Below are 21,800 nucleotides of genomic sequence, written 5' to 3'. Positions count from 1 at the left end.
CTATTCGGTTCACACGTATACACAATGAATTTGTGTGCGTCGCCGAATGTTTCCGAGGGTACGTTCCAAAAATCACACGGAAGCCCGGAAGTTCAAGATTGTGATCATAGAAAATTTTTGATATTTTGTTGTGGTAGACATGATTTTTTTTCCATGAATTTTAATAGGTGCAAGTCAGAAAAATATTATTGTTTAATAATTGTTAAAAATTATAAAAATACTTTTCACAACTGTAATAAATAACAAAAGCAAGTGGCATGTATGGAATATGGCTAATTTTGTTATTTGTAATCTCCAGTAACTTTTAAGTTTATTTTATTCCTAAATATTCTGTCTACTGCGCCGTTTCTGGGCTTTCGAGTGATTTTTGGAACGTACCCTGAGCCCCGACTCGAATAATAATTCGGACATGCGCAAAATATTTTTGTCGAGCAGTATGACTGCGACAGAGAAATTGTCTGCACCGTAATGAATCCGAACAAAATCATACCCTATGTGCAATATAGTAGTGATAAATATATGGGGCAGAATTAAAGTTTACATTTTACGGCCGATGAGGGCGTTCGAAAATGTTGTTTGAGCAGTTCTATGTTAAATTTATTTCATGACAAGAGAGCTCATTTTTACTTTTGCAAGCTAGAGTCAAGCAATTGAATCTAAAGAAGAAGCACATACTGCAAAATACATTTGTAATATTTTAAGTTCAGCAATACGTGCTGTTGGATTTAACAAAGTCAAAGGTGTCGTCACTGATAATGCAGCTAACATGAAATTAGCTTGGTCACTTCTTCGTAATGAATTCTCTCATTTGATAACATATGGTTGTTTAGGCCATAGATTAAATTTACTTGTGATAGATATTTTAAATGTAAAAATCATGATAAATGATGTTGATCAACCTAAAAGAGATGTATTAACAGCAGCAAAAGGAATAATAAACTTCTTCAACAACTTCTTTCACTTTCAATAATAATATGAAAGTGTAAATTTAAAAAACTGTGTGATGACTGATAATACATGATATTATATATTTATTAAATAAACACTATTTATGTATTCACATATATAAAAAAAATTTACTCAAGAGGAAAATTTTTATTATTATAAATAATAAAATTCTTTTGCAATAATAATTGAATTGGATGGACTCATTAAGTATTAAAATACGAAGAATCACCATTTATTAATTAGTTTAATAATAATAAAATTGATAATAAAAATATAATTTATTGAATCAAAAATTAATAATCAACTATTTATTAAACAATAAATAATAATAAATTTATTAATTCATAAATTTGATCATAAATTAATAATTTAATTATTATTTATCAATGTATTCACATTAAAGATGAAATAAACTATTTAAAATCACTCGCGCAAACGGTGATTGGCTCTGCACTCCAATTTTGAGGGCGAAATTAAAGTTTACATTTTACGGCCGATGAGAGCGTTCGAAAATGTTGTTTGAGCAGTTCTTTGTTAAATTCATTTCATGACAAGAGAGCTTATTTTTACTTTTGCAAGCTAGAGTCAACATCGATATAAATACATAGTATAAATACATAATAACAATAGTCATAAGTGATGATACGCAAGGTCGTTGAGTTATTTGAGTAAAACGATTGAAAAATGTTCTATTGTTCAATATGACAAATGGATGCGACATTTCACGAATTTAATTGTTTTTCCTTATATAATTGATTCTACGCATTCTCTTATACTATCATTTTCTTCGTTATATATTAAATTACATGCCCCAATAACACCTCCAATCGCCATTATCTGTTTCAATGAAAAATCAATTATCTAATGTAATAAATTGTGTTGACATTTACAATGGGGACATGGGGTTATGGTGTCATTCATATGTATTTATATCGATGTTGACTCTAGCTTGCAAAAGTAAAAATGAGCTCTCTTGTCATGAAATAAATTTAACATAGAACTGCTCAAACAACATTTTCGAACGCCCTCATCGGCCGTAAAATGTAAACTTTAATTTTGCCTTCAGCACCCGTATTCATAGGGCAAATTTTATACAATTTAGGGCTTTTTTTGCCACTGATGGCGCTTCTAAAATTTTTTTTATATAGATTTTACATATAAAAGCTCCACAAGCGCCACCGGTAAATGAAAAAAGCCCTAAATTGTAATGCCCAGTGAATACGGCAGTCCAATTCACAGGGCAAATTTTTTACAATTTAGGGCTTTTTTTTGCCGCTGATGGCACTTGTAAAAATTTTTTTTATATAGATGTTACATACAAAAGCTTTACAAGCGCCGTGAGTGGTGAAAAAAAGCTCTAAATTGTAATGTGAATTGGACTGCTACAGCGTAGAATTCAAAGAAATAGAAAGTCCCTAGCGTTGTTTCCATATGAACACTATATATATATAATAATGCAATATTACCTGTTTGAATTATTCATAGAATTATAGATTACACGATAATTATTTTGTAAAAAAGCTTAATTTCTGTAGTATGAATTATTAAAAGCATATATATTTCAAAAAAACACATTTCACACATTACTATATTTGATAATGTCACTCATTAAAAGAAGTAAAATATTCGAAATTTTAAAATGCTAATACTAAACTTACTATCAAATAAAATAAACAAAATTATTCTTACTCAACGTGGTTTTCTTTCATAGTTAATATCTAATTTATGTGCCATTTGATGAGAATTGTGAATAGAAAAATATAATGATACTTACGATTAACATATTTTGCTACAAATATAATTTTTTAATTCATTTATGCGATTTAAAATTAATAAGCAACAAAAAAAAAAAGAGAAATGAGATTAATCACGAGGTAATGAGAGTAGTGTAAAGTTAATCTGGGCTTTGTTATAAATTTAAGAATAAAATTTTTAGGTACGGAAAAATTAATATTCAATTAATTTAAAAAAATTAAAAACCAGACGCAAAGTGGTAACTTGAAAATAAAGAAAGGTTGAATATCAATAAATTATATTGTAACCGATTTTCTGACCTGCGCGGCGAGAACTATCGGCCAAGGTTAACAACGAGGATTTCTCACCATCCTTCTCTAAATCACCGGGGGAGCCATGTTGGTTATCTCGGAAGCCAACAACCGTGGGAGTCACGAGAACTAATACAGTAGCCTAACTCAGTCTTAGAAATGGTAGAGGGGCGCGGTCCACCTGCAGTCCAATTCACAGGGCATTACAATTTAGGGCTTTTTTTATCTACTGGTGACGCTCGTGGAGCTTTTATATGTGAAATCTATATAAAAAAAATTTTACTTGCGCTGTCAACGGCAAAAAAAGCCTTAAATCGTAAACAATTTGCCATGTGAATTGGACTGCTGATCGGATTATGAAATACGCAACCAAATCTGAGGAAACTATCGTGAACCAAGTATAGTGTGTTACATACGCCCATATTACATTGCGACTATACTATAGTAAAATACTGACGTCACAAGTATCATAAGTGTAGGAGCAAATATTCTACATATGAAATGAATATTTTGTATAGGGAACCATACAGCGATCCATCGCGACCAGCAGTCCAATTCACAGGGCATTACAATTCAGCAGTCCAATTCACGGAGCAAATTTTTTACAATTTAGGGCTTTTTTTTGCCGCTGATGGCGCTTGTAAAATTTTTTTTATATAGATTTCACATACAAAAGCTCTACAAGCGCCGCCAGTGGAGGAAAAAAGCCCTAAATTGTAATGCTCTGTGAATTGGACTGCAGGGCTTTTTTCGCCACTCACGGCGCTTGTGAAGCTTTTGTATATAAAATCTATATAAAAAAATTTTTACAAGCGCGATCAGCGGCGAAAAAAAGCCCTGAATTGTAATAAATTTGCACTGTGAATTGGACTGCAGGTCTTACACATACGTTGCCATTACAATAATAATATATCTCAATCATGGAGGTGAATAAGGAGTGTAAGCTTTGCTTTTTTACTGAAGCCGACATTTCGGAGTAAATGAGGGCGCTGGGATCGGACTCGAACGACAGTATCACGTGTAATCTTTCATCTTTAAACATAGTTGTACAGGCTAGAGTGAATAAGTATATTTTGTTCTGTCTTTTTTTTTGGTCAAGGGCTGATGACAGCGCTGCAGCTGGTAGTTTTTCGAACTGACTTACTCCGAAATTTAGGCTTCAGTGACAGCCTATGCTTTAACACAATAAAAAAGCAAAGCTTACACTCCTTATTCACCTCCATGATCTCAATATTATTATTATTGTTATTATTTACAGCGATCCATTCGTGAACTCACACATACACATTTATGTGTGATGATAGTCTAACCATAACATACACATTGCGTAGTGAGAATATAATAATAATAATTATTATAATAAGAGAACCATATAGCGTGATTATTAGTATTAGTCTGTCATTAGAAATTCGGGCAGAGTTTCACCAGGACTTAACTTCTGATACCTAGAGAGCCTTTACGAGAGATCCAAACGATGTCGAGAGAACCAGTAGTGAACCAAGAGAGCCAGTCAAGAGAAGGTAGTGATCAGTTCGAGAGCCAGACAAGTTGTGTCGCTTCACGACAACACGTTGTTATATGTATCCTTAAAAAAATTTGACAAGCGCCATCAGTGGCAAAAAAAAGCCCTTAATTGTATAAAATTTGCCCTGTGAATACGGGTCAGTGCACTGTGAGTCCTCTGAATCCCCACTCACGCGCTCTCCAACCTATCGTCCCGGAAATGCGCAGCACTCTTTCCTAGCCCGCAACACGAATAGGCAGTGATGGGTAATTCGACGATTTTCGGGGTATCATACAATCATACGTATAATACGTATCATACTACATAAAGTGTATGATAGTTGAAAGTCCTCTCTTTTTTTATAAAATGAACTAAATGATTTATGTTTCTGTGAAACTCTCACTCACACCACTGTACACAGCTGTCAAACTGTTTTTTTTTTATCACACGAGAAATAACGAATAAATTCATCAACGTGTATAAAAAATTTTATTAAAATTAAAACATTATACGAGAAAATAATTTAACAGTTAATATTATGACTTCTTTAAAAAATTGGCTCATGAGTTCGCCTGGAACAAGGTCCCTAGAATGATTCCCAATATACAGGTCATCCGAAGTAAAATCGTCGATATCCCCAATATGGCGAAGCCGCGCAAATTCAAACTGCTACGGCGTCAAGTTAAATGAATTGCAGTCACAAAATAAATGATTAAAATTTTTTTCTGCATCTGTAATCATCATTAATAATTAATATATTAATATGAAATAAAATAATAATAAGAATATTAATGTTTATAAAATATTATTGAATAAAATAACCTGAACGAATTTTTTTTTTTTTTTCTTTTAAATAAAACATAATTATGATAGTGTATTAATTTAACTTTGTCTATTTGAATAAAGGAGTACTAATATTATCACACAACCTGCATTTATAATTAAGTATCAAGTATCTATAATTAACAAATTAAATTCAATTCAACGTTAGACAATTAGGGATGTGCGATACTCGGCGATATATCGGAACAGCCGATATATCGCCAATATATATCGGATACTTTTACTCGATACTTTTTGATCCGATATACCGAGGATCCGATATTTTTTACCAGATATCGGTCAAAAAGTACCGGAGACTAGTGATTGGGGATTTCAGCAATTTTATAATATATATTACCAAAAAACATACCAAAAAATATTATTTTATAAACAATTATATAAATTAAAATGATAAAAATTGTTATTAATTTGAAATATATATTTAATAATTTTATCCAATATTAAATATTGTTTTGTATTTATTAAAAATACATATATATATTTATACATACATTGTATTAATATATATTATTATTATATTAATCTTTATTATTATTGATTGATATATTATGTAATAAAAAAATTTTATGTAAAACAATTTGAATTTAAATAAAAGAACAGACCAGTATTAAATAATATTAATACTGATATATTTAAATAAAATAATAATTAAAATAAAAAACTCATTAAACATTGGTCTTTTTTTTATTTTAAAAGTACTCGATATTCGATATACCGAGTACTTTTCAACCCGATATATCGGATAACCGATATTTGAATAAAAATATCCGATATATCGATACTGAATACTTTTAAAAGTATCGCACATCCCTACAACAATGTCAAATATAAACATTGATAAACATGTGTGAATGTGTGTGACTATCACGCAGTCATACGTACCTATCTTGTGTACATATACGCATGCACACAACTACCCATCCCTAATATGGCATCCAAAATTTTAGCTTCGGATGACCTGTCTAATACAGTAACTCATCTAGGGACCTTGGCCTGGAATATATTCAAGTATGCTAGGGGTTTCGATAGCTGGCCGAGGGCCTCGGCCTGGAGGCAACATGGAAAGACAACTTGATAAATCAAAAACTCACTATGAGAAAATCCCATGTAAATATTTGAAATTATAATGTAGCAGTGCTGACACTACGAACATATAAAATAAACCATGATAAAAAATTGGCCGGATTTTTGGCCTCGGCCAGCTATCGAACGCTGCCCAGATGTAATGAAAGAGGTCAACTTGGCAAATAGGTCTCCCACATTAATATAATACGTTTCTTATGAAGAACGACAGGGAAAATATATTTGTGATATTGAGTTATTTTATGATATTGATGTTAAATTATCTGTGTGATTATAATCTCATAATTACTGTATTTATTATTTTTTTTTTGCAAGCTAATGAAACTATCTTTTTTCCTGTTCCTTTTTGATGTTCCTTAGAACTTGTCGAAACCCTCCTTGCCCACATATCATGTCTATTATCTCATTTTTTTATTGTAATTTTTGAGATTATTCAAATAAAATACACTGTAACCGATTTTCTGACCTGCACGGCGAGAACTATCGGCCGAGGTTAACAACGAGGATTTCTCACCATCCTCCTCTAAATCACCGGGAGGAGCCATGTTGGTTATCTCGGAAGCCAACAGCCGTAGGAGTAACGAGAACAAATACGAGAACCTAACTCAGTCTTAGAAATGGTAGAGGGGCGCGGTCCACCTGATCGGACTATGAAATACGTAACCAAACCTAAGGGAACTATCGTGAACCAAGTATAGTGTGTTACATACGCCTATATTACATTGCGACTATACTATAGCAAAATACTGACGTCACAAGTATCATAAGTGTAGGAGAAAATATTCTACATGTGAGATATGTATTGTGTATAGGGAGCCAGGAGACGTTCCAAAAATCACTCGGAAACCCGGACCGGCGCAGTAGATGAAACAATATAGAGATAAAATAAACTTAAAAGTAACTAGAGGTTACAGTAGATATTGTAAGCAACAAAAACAGCCGTATTGCATATTAGGGATGTGCGATAGTTGAAAAGAGACCGATAATAATATATCGGCGATATTAAAAAAATATTATATATCGGCCGATATATATTTTTTTAAACTATCGATATATCGATAATATCGCGTAAAAAATATTATCGGTATTTATCATATAATATATCGTTGAAATAAAAATAACAATTTCTTTTTTTTTTTAATTAATATCTTATTATTATTAATTTATTATATTATATTATTAGAATTGAAATTTGATATCAAAACTACAAATTCACAGTTGATGCTGTTTAAATATTTTTATCTTTTCCTTAGCTCTGCTTGTCCTTAGTCATTTATTTATTTAACAAATAAAATACATGTCATTTATTTTTATTAATTTAGAAAACCAAGGACAAGCACTAGCTAAGAAAAAGATGAAGCTAAGGAATTAATGTAGCCCAAAAAATTATGTGGAAATTAATTCATTAAAAATTATTATTTGGCAAAATAATAATTTTTAATAAATTAATTTCTCCAGAGAAATTGACATTTGGTAACATCTATTCCTTAGACCTGCAATTGCCATGAGTTAATATTTTTTTTTTTAACAAATAAAGCTATCAACAAATGGGCCAAGGAATGGATGTCAAATGTTAATTTCTGGAGAAATTAATATTCTCAAAAATTAACATTTCACAACATTAGCCCGTTTGTTGATAGCTTTTATTTGTAAAAAAAATATTAACTCATGGCAATTAAAGAAGACTAAGAATGAATGTTATACCAAATGTCAATTTCTCTGGAGAAATAAATTTATTAAAAATTATTATTCTGCCGAATAATAATTTTTTATGAATCAATTTCCACAAAATTTTTTGGGCTACATTAATTCCTTAGCTTCATCTTTTTCTTAGCTACTGCTTGTCCTTGGTTTTCTAATTTATTTAAATAAATTATAGGAATAATTTTATTTGTGAAATAAATAAATAAAAACCAAGGCAGCAAGAAAATTTATGTGAGCAAAAGAAATTAGGTGGTAAGCATTTAATTTTTTCCCGAAATAACGTCATTTTTATTCATTTAACGAATGTTATTTTGTTTGTTTTAAACGATTTTTAATAATCAATAAAAAAAAATTTATGTCGGTAACAACAGTATTTTCTGAAAAAAATATACCCGATATTTGTTAGAAAAAATATCGGATATCAATATATCAGGGTTAAAAAATATCGGCGTCAATATATCGATATAATATCGGCAATTAAATATATCGGTGACTATCGCACATCCCTATTGCATATGCCATTTACTTTTGTTACTTATTACAGTTGTGAAAAGTATTTTTTATAATTATTATTAATATTTAAACAATAATAATTTATTGTTTTGTGCCTATAAAAATACATGAACAAAAAATCATGTCTACCACAACAAAATATCAAAAATTTTCTATGATCACAATCTTGACCTTCCGAGTTTCCGAGTGATTTTTGAAATGTCCCCCCATACAGCGATCCATCCGTGACCAGGTCTTACACATACGTTGCCATTGCAATAATAATATATCTCAATATTATTATTATTGTTATTATTTACAGCGATCCATTCGTGAACTCAAACATACACATTTATGTATGTGTGCATCATCTATGTAGATACACATAATGTAGTAATTAATGATATAATACGAGAATAAGTATATAATACGTTCTCATTAGGGCTTTTTCCGATGGCGGCGAACTTTTGACGAAAAGCTGCGCCACATAGAAAAAGCCCTAATGAGAACATCCTCTGAATACGGGTGCCGAAGGCTACGGGCTGGATCGGATACCTATTCGTGTTGCGGGCTAGGAAAGCGTGCTGCGCATGTCCGGGACGATAGGTGGGAGAGCGCGCGAGTGGGGATTCAGAGGACTCACAGTAGCTTAGCACAAAACGCTATCGTTAGACGACACAACTTAGGGATGTGCGATATCACCAATATCGATATTATCGGATATCGCGATATCAAAATCCGATATCGTTATCGAACCGATATTTTGGCGAAGTAATATCGGATATTCGATAATATCGAAGTAAATTGATTTTACCAACTGTTAACAAAAAAATGGTCCGTCCATTTTTAAATTCAAAATTCATTAACTAATAATTATAGGAACTATTGAATTTAAATCGTAAGTTAATTAATAAATTGATACGTATACTTGGTTTTTGATGAAATAACTCGGATATTGCTATTACTTATTATTGAATTATTCATTCATTCATTTAATCATTGCAAATAAATTGGCGTATTAATAACAAATTATGGAAAAATTATAATAAAATTTTTAACAATGTAATTTTTTTAAATAATTATAGTACCAGAAAAAAATAATCAGACTTTCTATTTATTAATAATATTTCATTATACAATACTCAGGAAATATAATAATGAAAATGTGTAATTATTAATCAACATTTTATTGAGACATGACTATGCAATAATAAATACACAATTCCTTAATATTTTTACTACTGATTATAGCTTCTAATGATTTTGTTATTAATAATTATTAATTATCGACTGTCAACTGTCAATTTAAAACTCATAAGTCCACACTCATAAATTCACAGCTAATTAAATTAATACGTTTGAATATTCTTTGATCTTGATTGGCTGTGGCCATTCAAGCCGCCATTAAAATTTGTTGGTAAGTAGTTTTTCAGTCAGTATATCCACCGATATTTTCGTGACGATATTCCGAAAGTGATATCGAATATCCGATATTTGACGCCTACCCATATCGAATAAATATATCGTCGATATTGGGTAAAAATATCGGGTCCTCCGATATATCGTCTGATATCGCACATCCCTAACACAACTTGTCTGGCTCTCGTACTGATCACTACCTTCTCTTGACTGGCTCTCATGGTTCACTACTGGTTCTCTCCCTAGCGGAACACTCAACAACAGTTTGATAGCGACTTGTTAATGACATGGGCGCTTATTCAATAGCAAATTAATAGCAAGTCAATAGCAAAAAGAATTATGGATTACAAAGGCTCTACATTACACTAAACATATTAAATTGATCTACATAAATTAAGGAAAAAATTAACAATGTTCCTATCACATTATTATAGCATGATTCGATGTCATTTCTCAATAATGATAGCGAAGAATGATGTTAAATTTTTTTAGGTTATGTCCGAGCTGTCATTCGTTGTTGTCTGAGTTTTGGTAATTTATGGAAACTTACCGCGAGAATGGAATGACATGAAACATCCACTCAATAGCTAGTCAATAGCTAGTTAATAGCAAAAAAAAAAAAGTACAAAATACGATATTTATCATTGCTATTGTTTAATTGTTTATTATATTGTTTTTTTAAAAGTTTTTAACAACAATACATAAAATAAAAAAAAAGAAAATTTTTTTTTTCGTTTAAATTCGTCCAACATCTAGTCAATAGCAAGTCAACAGCAGATCAATAGCAAATTCGTAGCAACTCAATAGCTAGTCAATAGCAAAAAAAAAAAAGTACAAAATACGATATTTATAATTGTTATTGTTTAATTGTTTATTATATTGTTTTTTTAAAAGTTTTCAACAACAATACATAAAATTAAAAAAAAAAAAATTTTTTTTTTCGTTTAAATTCGTCCAACATCTAGTCAATAGCAAGTCAACAGCAGATCAATAGCAAATTCGTAGCAACTCAATAGCTAGTCAATAGCTAGTCAATAGCAGAAAAAAAAAGTACAAAATACGATATTTATTATTGTTATTGTTTAATTGTTTATTATATTGTTTTTTTAAAAGTTTTCAACAACAATACATAAAATTAAAAAAAAAAAATTTTTTTTTTCGTTTAAATTCGTCCAACATCTAGTCAATAGCAAGTCAACAGCAGATCAATAGCAAATTCGTAGCAACTCAATAGCTAGTTAATAGCAAAAAAAAAAAAGTACAAAATACGATATTTATCATTGTTATTGTTTAATTGTTTATTATATTGTTTTTTTAAAAGTTTTCAACAACAATACATAAAATTTAAAAAAAAAAAAAATTTTTTTTTTCTTTTAAATTCGTCCAACATCTAGTCAATAGCAAATTAACAGCAGATCAATAGCAAATTCGTAGCAACTCAATAGCTAGTCAATAGCAAAAAAAAAAAAGTACAAAATACGATATTTATAATTGTATTGTTTAATTGTTTATTATATTGTTTTTTTAAAAGTTTTCAACAACAATACATAAAATTTAAAAAAACAAAAATTTTTTTTTTTTTCAATTTTATGTATTGTTGTTGAAAACTTTTAAAAAAACAATATAATAAACAATTAAACAACAACAATAAACAATAACAATGATAAATATCGTATTTTTTGTATTGACTAGCTATTGACTAGCTATTGAGTTGCTACGTGATCTGTGACTTGCTATTGACTAGATGTTGGACGAATTTAAACGAAAAATTTTTTTTAAAATTATATATTGTTGTTGCTTTTATTAAACTTACTAACTTATAATATCGTTGCTGCTAATTTTGCTATTTGATCTGCTAATTGACTTACTATTGACTAGATGTTGGACGAATTTAAACGAAAAAATTTTTTTTTTTTTATGTATTGTTGTTAAAAACTTTAAAAAAAACAATATAATAAACAATTAAACAATAGCAATGATAAATATCGTATTTTGTACTTTTTTTTTTTTACTATTTTTTTTGCTAGCTATTGACTAGCTATTGAGTGGATGTTTCATGTCATTCCATTCTCGCGGTAAGTTTCCATAAATTACCAAAACTCAGACAACAACGAATGACAGCTCGGACATAACCTAAAAAAATTTAACATCATTCTTCGCTATCATTATTGAGAAATGACATCGAATCACGCTATAATAATATGATAGGAACATTGTTAATTTTTTCCTTAATTTATGTAGATCAATTTAATATGTTTAGTGTAATGTAGAGCCTTTGTAATCCATAATTCTTTTTGCTATTGACTTGCTATTAATTTGCTATTGAATAAGCGCCCATGTCATTAATGACTCTTCCGCTAGGGCTCGACATCGTTTAGATCTCTCGTAAAGGTTCCCTAGGTATCAGACGTTAAGTCCTGGTGAAACTCTGTCCGGATTTCCAATGACAGACTAACAGTAATGATCACGCTATATGGTTCTCGTATTATATCATTAATTATTATTATCATATTCGCACTACATGATGTGTATGTGATGGTTAGACCATCATCACACATAAATGTGTATGTTTGAGTTCACGAATGGATCGCTGTAAATAATAACAATAATAATAATACTGAGATATATATTATTATTGCAATGGCAACGTATGTGTAAGACCTGGTCACGGATGGATCGCTGTATGGGGGGACATTCCAAAAATCACTCGGAAACTCGGAAGGTCAAGATTGTGATCATAGAAAATTTTTGATATTTTGTTGTGGTAGACATGATTTTTTGTTCATGTATTTTTATAGGCACAAAACAATAAATTATTATTGTTTAATTATTAATAATAATTATAAAAAATACTTTTCACAACTGTAATAAGTAACAAAAGTAAATGGCATATGCAATACGGCTGTTTTTGTTGCTTACAATATCTACTGTAACCTCTAGTTACTTTTAAGTTTATTTTATCACTATATTGTTTCATCTACTGCGCCGGTCCGGGTTTCCGAGTGATTTTTGGAACGTCTCCTGGCTCCCTATACACAATACATATCTCACATGTAGAATATTTTCTCCTACACTTATGATACTTGTGACGTCAGTATTTTGCTATAGTATAGTCGCAATGTAATATAGGCGTATGTAACACACTATACTTGGTTCACGATAGTTCCCTTAGGTTTGGTTACGTATTTCATAGTCCGATCAGGTGGACCGCGCCCCTCTACCATTTCTAAGACTGAGTTAGGTTCTCGTATTTGTTCTCGTTACTCCTACGGCTGTTGGCTTCCGAGATAACCAACATGGCTCCTCCCGGTGATTTAGAGGAGGATGGTGAGAAATCCTCGTTGTTAACCTCGGCCGATAGTTCTCGCCGTGCAGGTCAGAAAATCGGTTACAGTGTATTTTATTTGAATAATCTCAAAAATTACAATAAAAAAATGAGATAATAGACATGATATGTGGGCAAGGAGGGTTTCGACAAGTTCTAAGGAACATCAAAAAGGAACAGGAAAAAAGATAGTTTCATTAGCTTGCAAAAAAAAAATAATAAATACAGTAATTATGAGATTATAATCACACAGATAATTTAACATCAATATCATAAAATAACTCAATATCACAAATATATTTTCCCTGTCGTTCTTCATAAGAAACGTATTATATTAATGTGGGAGACCTATTTGCCAAGTTGACCTCTTTCATTACATCTGGGCAGCGTTCGATAGCTGGCCGAGGCCAAAAATCCGGCCAATTTTTTATCATGGTTTATTTTATATGTTCGTAGTGTCAGCACTGCTACATTATAATTTCAAATATTTACATGGGATTTTCTCATAGTGAGTTTTTGATTTATCAAGTTGTCTTTCCGTTGGCCCAGGCCGAGGCCCTCGGCCAGCTATCGAACGCTCCCTAGCATACTTGAATATATTCCAGGCCAAGGTCCCTAGATGAGTTACTGGAATTAGACAGGTCATCCGAAGCTAGAATTTGGGATGCCATATTGGGGATCAGTAGTTGTGTGCATGCGTATATGTACACAAGATAGGTACGTATGACTGCGTGGATAGTCACACACATTCACACATGTTTATCAATGTTTATATTTGACATTGTCTGTAGGGATGTGCGATACTTTTAAAAGTATTCAGTATCGATATATCGGATATTTTTATTCAAATATTGGTTATCCGATATATCGGGTTGAAAAGTACTCGGTATATCGAATATCGAGTGCTTTTAAAATAAAAAAAAAGACCAATGTTTAATGAGTTTTTTATTTTAATTATTATTTTATTTAAATATATCAGTATTAATATTATTTAATACTGGTCTGTTCTTTTATTTAAATTCAAATTGTTTTACATAAAATTTTTTTATTACATAATATATCAATCAATAATAATAAAGATTAATATAATAATAATATATATTAATACAATGTATGTATAAATATATATATGTATTTTTAATAAATACAAAACAATATTTAATATTGGATAAAATTATTAAATATATATTTCAAATTAATAACAATTTTTATCATTTTAATTTATATAATTGTTTATAAAATAATATTTTTTGGTATGTTTTTTGGTAATATATATTATAAAATTGCTGAAATCCCCAATCACTAGTCTCCGGTACTTTTTGACCGATATCTGGTAAAAAATATCGGATCCTCGGTATATCGGATCAAAAAGTATCGAGTAAAAGTATCCGATATATATTGGCGATATATCGGCTGTTCCGATATATCGCCGAGTATCGCACATCCCTAATTGTCTAACGTTGAATTGAATTTAATTTGTTAAATATAGATACTTGATACTTAATTATAAATGCAGGTTGTGTGATAATATTAGTACTCCTTCATTCAAATAGACAAAGTTAAATTAATACACTATCATAATTATGTTTTATTTAAAAGAAAAAAAAAAAAAAATTCGTTCAGGTTATTTTATTCAATAATATTTTATAAACATTAATATTCTTATTATTATTTTATTTCATATTAATATATTAATCATTAATGATGATTACAGATGCAGAAAAAAATTTTAATCATTTATTTTGTGACTGAAGTTCACAAGCGCCGCCATCGGAAAAAAAAGCCCTAATGAGAACATCCTCTGAATACGGGTGCAGAGAGTTCGTCTTTTCGACGGATGGAGGGGAAAACTAGCACCGGTCGAGGTTTAACACTGGCCGTGATGGGTAAATGGTCGATTTTTGAGGTTTCATACACTTACAGTAAGATACTGTAAGATACTGTAAGAAACTGTAAGATACCTCTGACGCCATTTTGAACATTCTTATTGACTGTCGACTCGACAATTAGTTCTTATTGTTCGATATATATTGGGTGCATTCCTTTAATAAAAAATTTTTTCTCGTTTTGCAATTTCGCCCTGTAATACCGGCCAAAATTTTATAGGAAAAAGCTGTTTCGTGTAGTGGCAGTACTGGCACATGACATTATTTTTTTTGGCTTCCAATTATTAGATGGATAACTTTTCAATGTTTATATCAAACTGAAATAAATAGAAAATTGACTTGTTGTGATCTAGTTTTTAGTCGGTATTACAGGGCGAAATTGCAAAACGAAAAAAAAATTTTTATTAGAGGAATGCACCCATTGGTACATGTAATTTATTTGTTATTTAAATATATATAATATCAAGGAAAACCAGTTTTTAGGAATTAATGTTGCTTGAAACATAATTTTTTGGCAACATTAATTCCTTAGCTACATCTTTTCCTTAGCTACTGCTTGTTTTTGGAATTTTTATTTATTTAATAAATGAATGGGTGCATTCCTTTAATAAAAAATTTTTTTTCGTTTCGCAATTTCGCCCTGTCATACCGACTAAAAACTAGAAACAGAAACAACGACAAAAGTGATAAATTTCTCTATGCAATATTCCAGGCTTTACAGTTTACGATAATGTGTGGTACGACCTATGTGACAATAACAAACAATCACAACAAGTCAATTTTCTATTTATTTCAGTTTGATATAAACATTGAACAGTTTATCCATCTAATAATTGGAAGCCAAAAAAAATAATGTCATGTGCCAGTACTGCCACTACAAGAAACAGCTTTTTCCTATAAAATTTTGGCCGGTATTACAGGGCGAAATTGCAAAACGAAAAAAAATTTTTTATTAAAGGAATGCACCCCATCACCCGTATTCAGAGGATGTTCTCATTAGGGCGTTTTTTTTCCGATGGTGGCGCTTGTGAAGCTTTTCTATGTAAAATCTATATAAAAAGTTCACAAGCGCCGCCATCGGAAAAAAAAGCCCTAATGAGAACATCCTCTGAATACGGGTGCAGTTTTATTATATTTCAGTGGGCTGGGGGCATAGAACTGATAATGTAAGATACGTCGGTATAATATCTACCCAACACTGCTGGAGTGCTGGTGAACACCTCTCTTAGTAAATAATAACCATGGAGTTTAACAAGGAGGGTAATCTGTGACGTCACACTGTGTATTGGCATAGGGAGCTGTTGAAGCTCACGGAATGGAGCAAGTCAGTACGTTATTCTGCCAGCCCGAGGAACGAAATTTATATATATCTTTATATACCTTTATATATTCACATATAACTTTATAAAATTTTATAAAATTTTATATAATTTTATATAATTATATAAAAATTTGAAGAATTTTTAAACTCTCTATATATAATTATATACAACTTTATAAGGTTATATACAGCTATATATAATTTTATAAAGTTATATATAAATGTGTACAAAGTTGTGAACGATTTGTGTATAAGTATATATAATTATATAAAGCTATATATTTCTATATGTAGCTGTATAAAGTTTCATATAGTTTTATAAAAGTATATAAACTTGTATATGAATATACGAAGATATTTTTACCCAAGGAACGATCGTTATAAAGGTATATAGTTATATATAGTTATATACAATTGTATGAAGATATATACAATTGTATATGACTATATATAACGTTATACTATATAATTATATATAGCTATATATAGCAGTATAAATAAGTTTTATACATGTACAGTTTTATATAATTATATTAACCTTTATAGAACATAATATTTATAAATTAGTGAACCAAAGTTACAAATAATAAAATAGAGCGAGTTCATATATTCGCTGGCTTCTTTAATTGGAATAATGTGTTCTATTCGGATTCCAACAGCATCATGAACGAAAAATGATAGGTTACTATCGAAAAAAAGGTCAATAAGTATAATAAGTATGTAAGCAAAGAAGGTATAATAAGGTAAATAGAGTTTACACGGAAAAAAAATTTCATCAAATTTTACTATGCTGCCACATTACCAAAGAACTATCTTTTGACTATTAAAAAATTTACTATCATTTTAACGAAAAAAAACAATTGTAGTCTTGAAAAATTAAAATGTACCATAGCAATTTTCTTACGTTTTTTTTTGCTATTTCCCGATGAAAAAATTACAACGCATGAAGAAACCAAATTTAAAATAATCCAGCCTAAAAATTACATAGCATAGCAAAAATATTTTTTTTTTTGTATATTTATAAAATTTACTCTGCTGTTGTGGACAAAATTAAAATGATCCTCTGAAAATTTACAATGTCGCATAGTAATTTTAATAACTTAATAACATATTTAAAATTACAATGGGGCATAGCAAATTGATGACGGACTCAGAAATGTCAACTGCCCCCACTTTTTAGTCAACTGCGCAGGCGTGACTTTTGCTTGTTGATGTAAAGCAAATAAATTTTTTGTATTCACATGCGTTATCGTGGCGCATCGGGTACTGCGTCGGGTTGGTAACCGAAAGGTATGGGGTTCAAGTCCTGAGCGTGGACAGTTTTTTATGTCTAAATTTTGCGTTTGACCATTTTAAAATACAGTTACATATACATTTATACAATTTTATATACCTTTATATAAAACTTTATACAATTGTACTACTATATATAAAGTTTTATACAACCTGTTATATATAGCTTTATAAATAAAGTGGCAATATAAAACCATATATAACTTTATACAACTTTATAAAATTTTATATAATTATATAAAGTTATATATAAATTTCGTTCCTCGGGAGTGATGACGCTAGTGGGACGAGTGCCCAAAGTCACATGTTGTTTTTGTTTATATTTTTTTTTTTTTTTGTATAGCTCAGTTATGCTCAGTTAGAGTATTCCTTCATTATGTAAAAAAATAATTTAACTACATAATACATTATTTATTTAACAAATAAAATTAAAGCAATTTATTTTAATAAACCAAACACCAAGGACAAGCAGTGTCTAAGAAAAAGACACTAAGGAATTAATGTTGCTTACCATATAATTTCTTTATAGTCACATCAATTCTTTAGCTTCATCTTCTTTTTTATTTGGTATTTTTTTTATGATAATGAATTACTTTAATGTTAAATAAATAATTTTTTATTAAAAAGATCATTCCAAATAAATTCTATTTCAATTACATGTGATGCAAATGTTGACATAATAAATAATAATAGTCCAATTGAAGTTTTAAAAAAAAATATAAAAAATAGACAACTTATTGAGGATGAATATCAAATGCGTGTTGTACAAAATTTACAAAATGTTTATGATGACATTAATGCATAAAAACCAGGAAAACCAAGTTTTTTAGATAAATTAGTTGTAAGCTAAATAAATAAATAAGAAAAAAAGACAAAAAAAACCACCAAAGGGTTTGTATTTGTATGGTGCTGTTGGTGATGGAAAAATCATGTTGATGGATCTCTTTTAGGATTGTTATTTGTTAAATAAATAATGTATTATGTAGTTGTATTATTTTTTTACATAATGAAGGAATACTCTAACGAAAATAAAATATATCACTTTCACTAAAACAACCCAGAAAAATACTGACTTGCATTCTGTGAGCTTCAGTGTGAAGATTACCACTTCAGTCTGCTATTAAGTTATTAACCTGAAAACTTTTAAGTGCAAGTCTCCAACATCAACATCATCAACAACAACAACAACAACAACAACAATAAGAACAATAATAATAATAATGATGTAATATTTTATTATTTTTATTATTTTTTTTTTTTTCATAATTTTACGTAAATAAAAAAATTATAATGGAGGATGCAAATATTGAAAGAGCAACCATTGATGAAAATACATCACTTCCAATTATTTATCCACAAGGCATAAATGAAATCCAAATAAATGCTATAAATGCAGACACTATTGGTGACACATTGTACAGTAAAAAATGGATAATAGAAACATTATTATCTCTATCAAAGGTAACAGAATAAGATTGTCTGTTCGCACTCAACTATCGTATTTTTACTCGCTCTTTACGTATCGGTAATTCTCAAAATAAAACAACTTGAGTGAAAATTACGTAAATACTTGTAAAAACTCGAAATAGGTGCAAATAGTATCACTCTAATAATGAATAACAAACTATACATTTTCGGATAAAATAATTTGTAAATTTTGAAACAGATATCAGATAAAGATGAATGGTCGGAAACATTAGAAAATAAATTTTGCATGCTTTGGGACATGACATTAGAAAAAGACGTGGTTTTCTTTTTGGTCGAAAATCATTTTTTACCAATTGCTGAGGTGGTTATTAATCAGTCTCACGAGCCACGTTTGACAGTAAGTATTACAAGATATTCGCGTTTCAGTTTATTTTATTCTCGATATCGATTGCTCACAAAATCTGTTACAGGAAATAATCGTCGGTATCGTGGCCAATATGTGCTGCCAGTCAGAAGTTTTGAAACATTTTGAAAAAATGGATGAATTCGTTAACAGTTTAATGAATTTATTGGCTAGTGATGACACGGAAATACTTATACAGGTTTTAAGAATACTGCAAGCTGCTATTTGGAATATTACAAGCGAGAAACCCGCCAAAAAGTGGCTATGTTTCATAAATCAATGTGAAATTTTCGGTCAAGCTTTAACATTCATATTACAAAGTTCAACAAATGGTGTGTAGATTTTATTTTATTCCGAACATTGAAAGATAATATATTTTTTATTACTCAATATTGAATACTCTTCCTTGGTTATTAGGAGGTCTTTTGATTTCTACTCTCAATCTACTCCAATCAGCTGCAAGCGTACAGTTGTCCACGAAATGCCTGTTGGAAAGTTCTTTTGATATTAAACTATTACTATCGGCCATGATTGAAGCATTCAATCAACTAATACCTAGAAAAAAAAGTGAAAAATTTTACACAAATACTGACATGATTGTTGTTGAAGTTTGGCTGGAAATTTTTACTAAAATCATTCAAATGGATACTAATCTAAAGTGCAACATTGATGATGATAATTGTGAAGCACTGATCGAATTATTAATCAGAATATTAGATCCGTGTAAGAAATACGATGAATTGAGGCACTTTATTTCTCTTAACGAATCTTTGATTTTTCACTGTATTTATCAAGCTGTTGAGAGTATCTATTGGTTTCAACAACGTGGGTTCAGTGTTGATATAGAAGCTATTTCTACAATTTTGCAAATATTGCATCAATTAAGTTTACGTGAGTACATTCATTTTTTTTTTATCATTTGGTCATGAACTGATTAGAAATATTAAAATATTTTTTAGAATAGAATTAGTTTAGCAGATACGTGATTTAGTATTTAAGATGCAGTTTTCTATAAAGAGCCTCTCAAGTAAAAATTGATTAATAAATAAATTTCAACATTTTGCTGTAGAATAGTATCTTGTATTTTGATTGTTTCGATATTACTAACAATACTTGAGTTTTAGTTGTCAGTCGCAAATCTTAATTGTTTTGACTGTTATTTTTTAAGCTTGGAGCCTCAGGCTCAGCTACGGTATTGAACTGTACAGTTACGTAATAGACGGTAAGCTGATGGCTAAAAAACTAGACTCAACCGTATACGAAAAGAATGTGTCAAATGGTAGTCCTTGAGACCTAGAACACATTGCACATACCCTCAAGCAGTTTTTTGGTCACTCATCCACAGGTAAGCCAGGTAAAAAATCGATTATTCAGACTCCTCATAATTACATAATTTTTTGTTTAAATACTTTTAACTCTCAAACAAATTAATTCATATTAATTTTTGAAAATTAAAAATCACGAATTACACACAGAGGATATGTTAACAGTTAACATATATAACATATGCCATGTTAAAATGGGTGGTGGCTGATAAGTTTACATCAAAGATATATATACATTAAACATACGTATCCTCATAGTTAATATGCGTATGTTAACTATACCTGTAATTGTTTAAAGGTTAGGCTGATAGTTGAAGACATTTACGTATGTAAATATGAAAATTGAATGTAAAATTAAGAATGAATTTACAAAAAAACTAAATTTAAATAAATTTATGACAACACGAGTACATATTATATTATATTACAATTAGAATAGTATCACAATATAATGTCAAAAAAAAAAGATGACAAGAAGTAGACTGGCGCATCAAAATATTTGGCCGCGTAAAGATACGTATGTTAACTATAAACATACGTATGTTAACAGTTAAGATATCTATGTTTATTGTTAATATATATATCTTAACATTAAACTTTTGTATGTTTAATGTAAACATATTGGTATGTTAAGGGATTACCCACGCATATCTAGAGACCTCTTGCGTATGAAATTTAGAAACATAATATTTCTATGAGTGCGAACGAGATAAAAAAGAAGGAGAAAATCTTGTTTCTCACTTCAACTTGAGTATTTAAACAAAGACAAAAATTTATTTTT

The 21,800-nt window shown here is 29.8% G+C and overlaps 1 protein-coding gene and 1 pseudogene across 4 annotated transcripts in view; one reads left to right on the top strand and one right to left on the bottom strand.

The window, feature by feature from the left end:
• The window catches only part of LOC122855078, a 193,571-nt pseudogene that overhangs the window by 8,696 nt on the left and 163,075 nt on the right, over nucleotides 1-21,800 (bottom strand).
• Nucleotides 18,974-21,800, top strand: part of LOC122855075 (protein saal1) — a 67,390-nt gene continuing 64,563 nt past the window's right edge. Inside the window, exons 1-5 of one of the 4 annotated variants that reach the window (XM_044156233.1) lie at nucleotides 18,981-19,324; nucleotides 19,530-19,688; nucleotides 19,762-20,026; nucleotides 20,112-20,585; nucleotides 20,863-21,066. In XM_044156233.1, coding sequence (XP_044012168.1) covers nucleotides 19,154-19,324; nucleotides 19,530-19,688; nucleotides 19,762-20,026; nucleotides 20,112-20,585; nucleotides 20,863-20,984 — 1,191 coding nt within the window. In that variant the 5' untranslated portion in view covers nucleotides 18,981-19,153 and the 3' untranslated portion in view covers nucleotides 20,985-21,066. Of the gene's footprint in view, nucleotides 19,325-19,529; nucleotides 19,689-19,761; nucleotides 20,027-20,111; nucleotides 20,586-20,862; nucleotides 21,067-21,800 lie in introns of those variants that run through there. The other 3 variants (XM_044156232.1, XR_006374039.1, XM_044156234.1) reach the window with 3 other exon arrangements.

Source organism: Aphidius gifuensis, linkage group LG4, assembly GCF_014905175.1.
Source record: "Aphidius gifuensis isolate YNYX2018 linkage group LG4, ASM1490517v1, whole genome shotgun sequence".
Lineage (NCBI taxonomy): Eukaryota > Metazoa > Arthropoda > Insecta > Hymenoptera > Braconidae > Aphidius > Aphidius gifuensis.
Note: the sequence above shows the minus strand (reverse complement) of the source record. Positions and strands in the feature narration are given on the sequence as shown.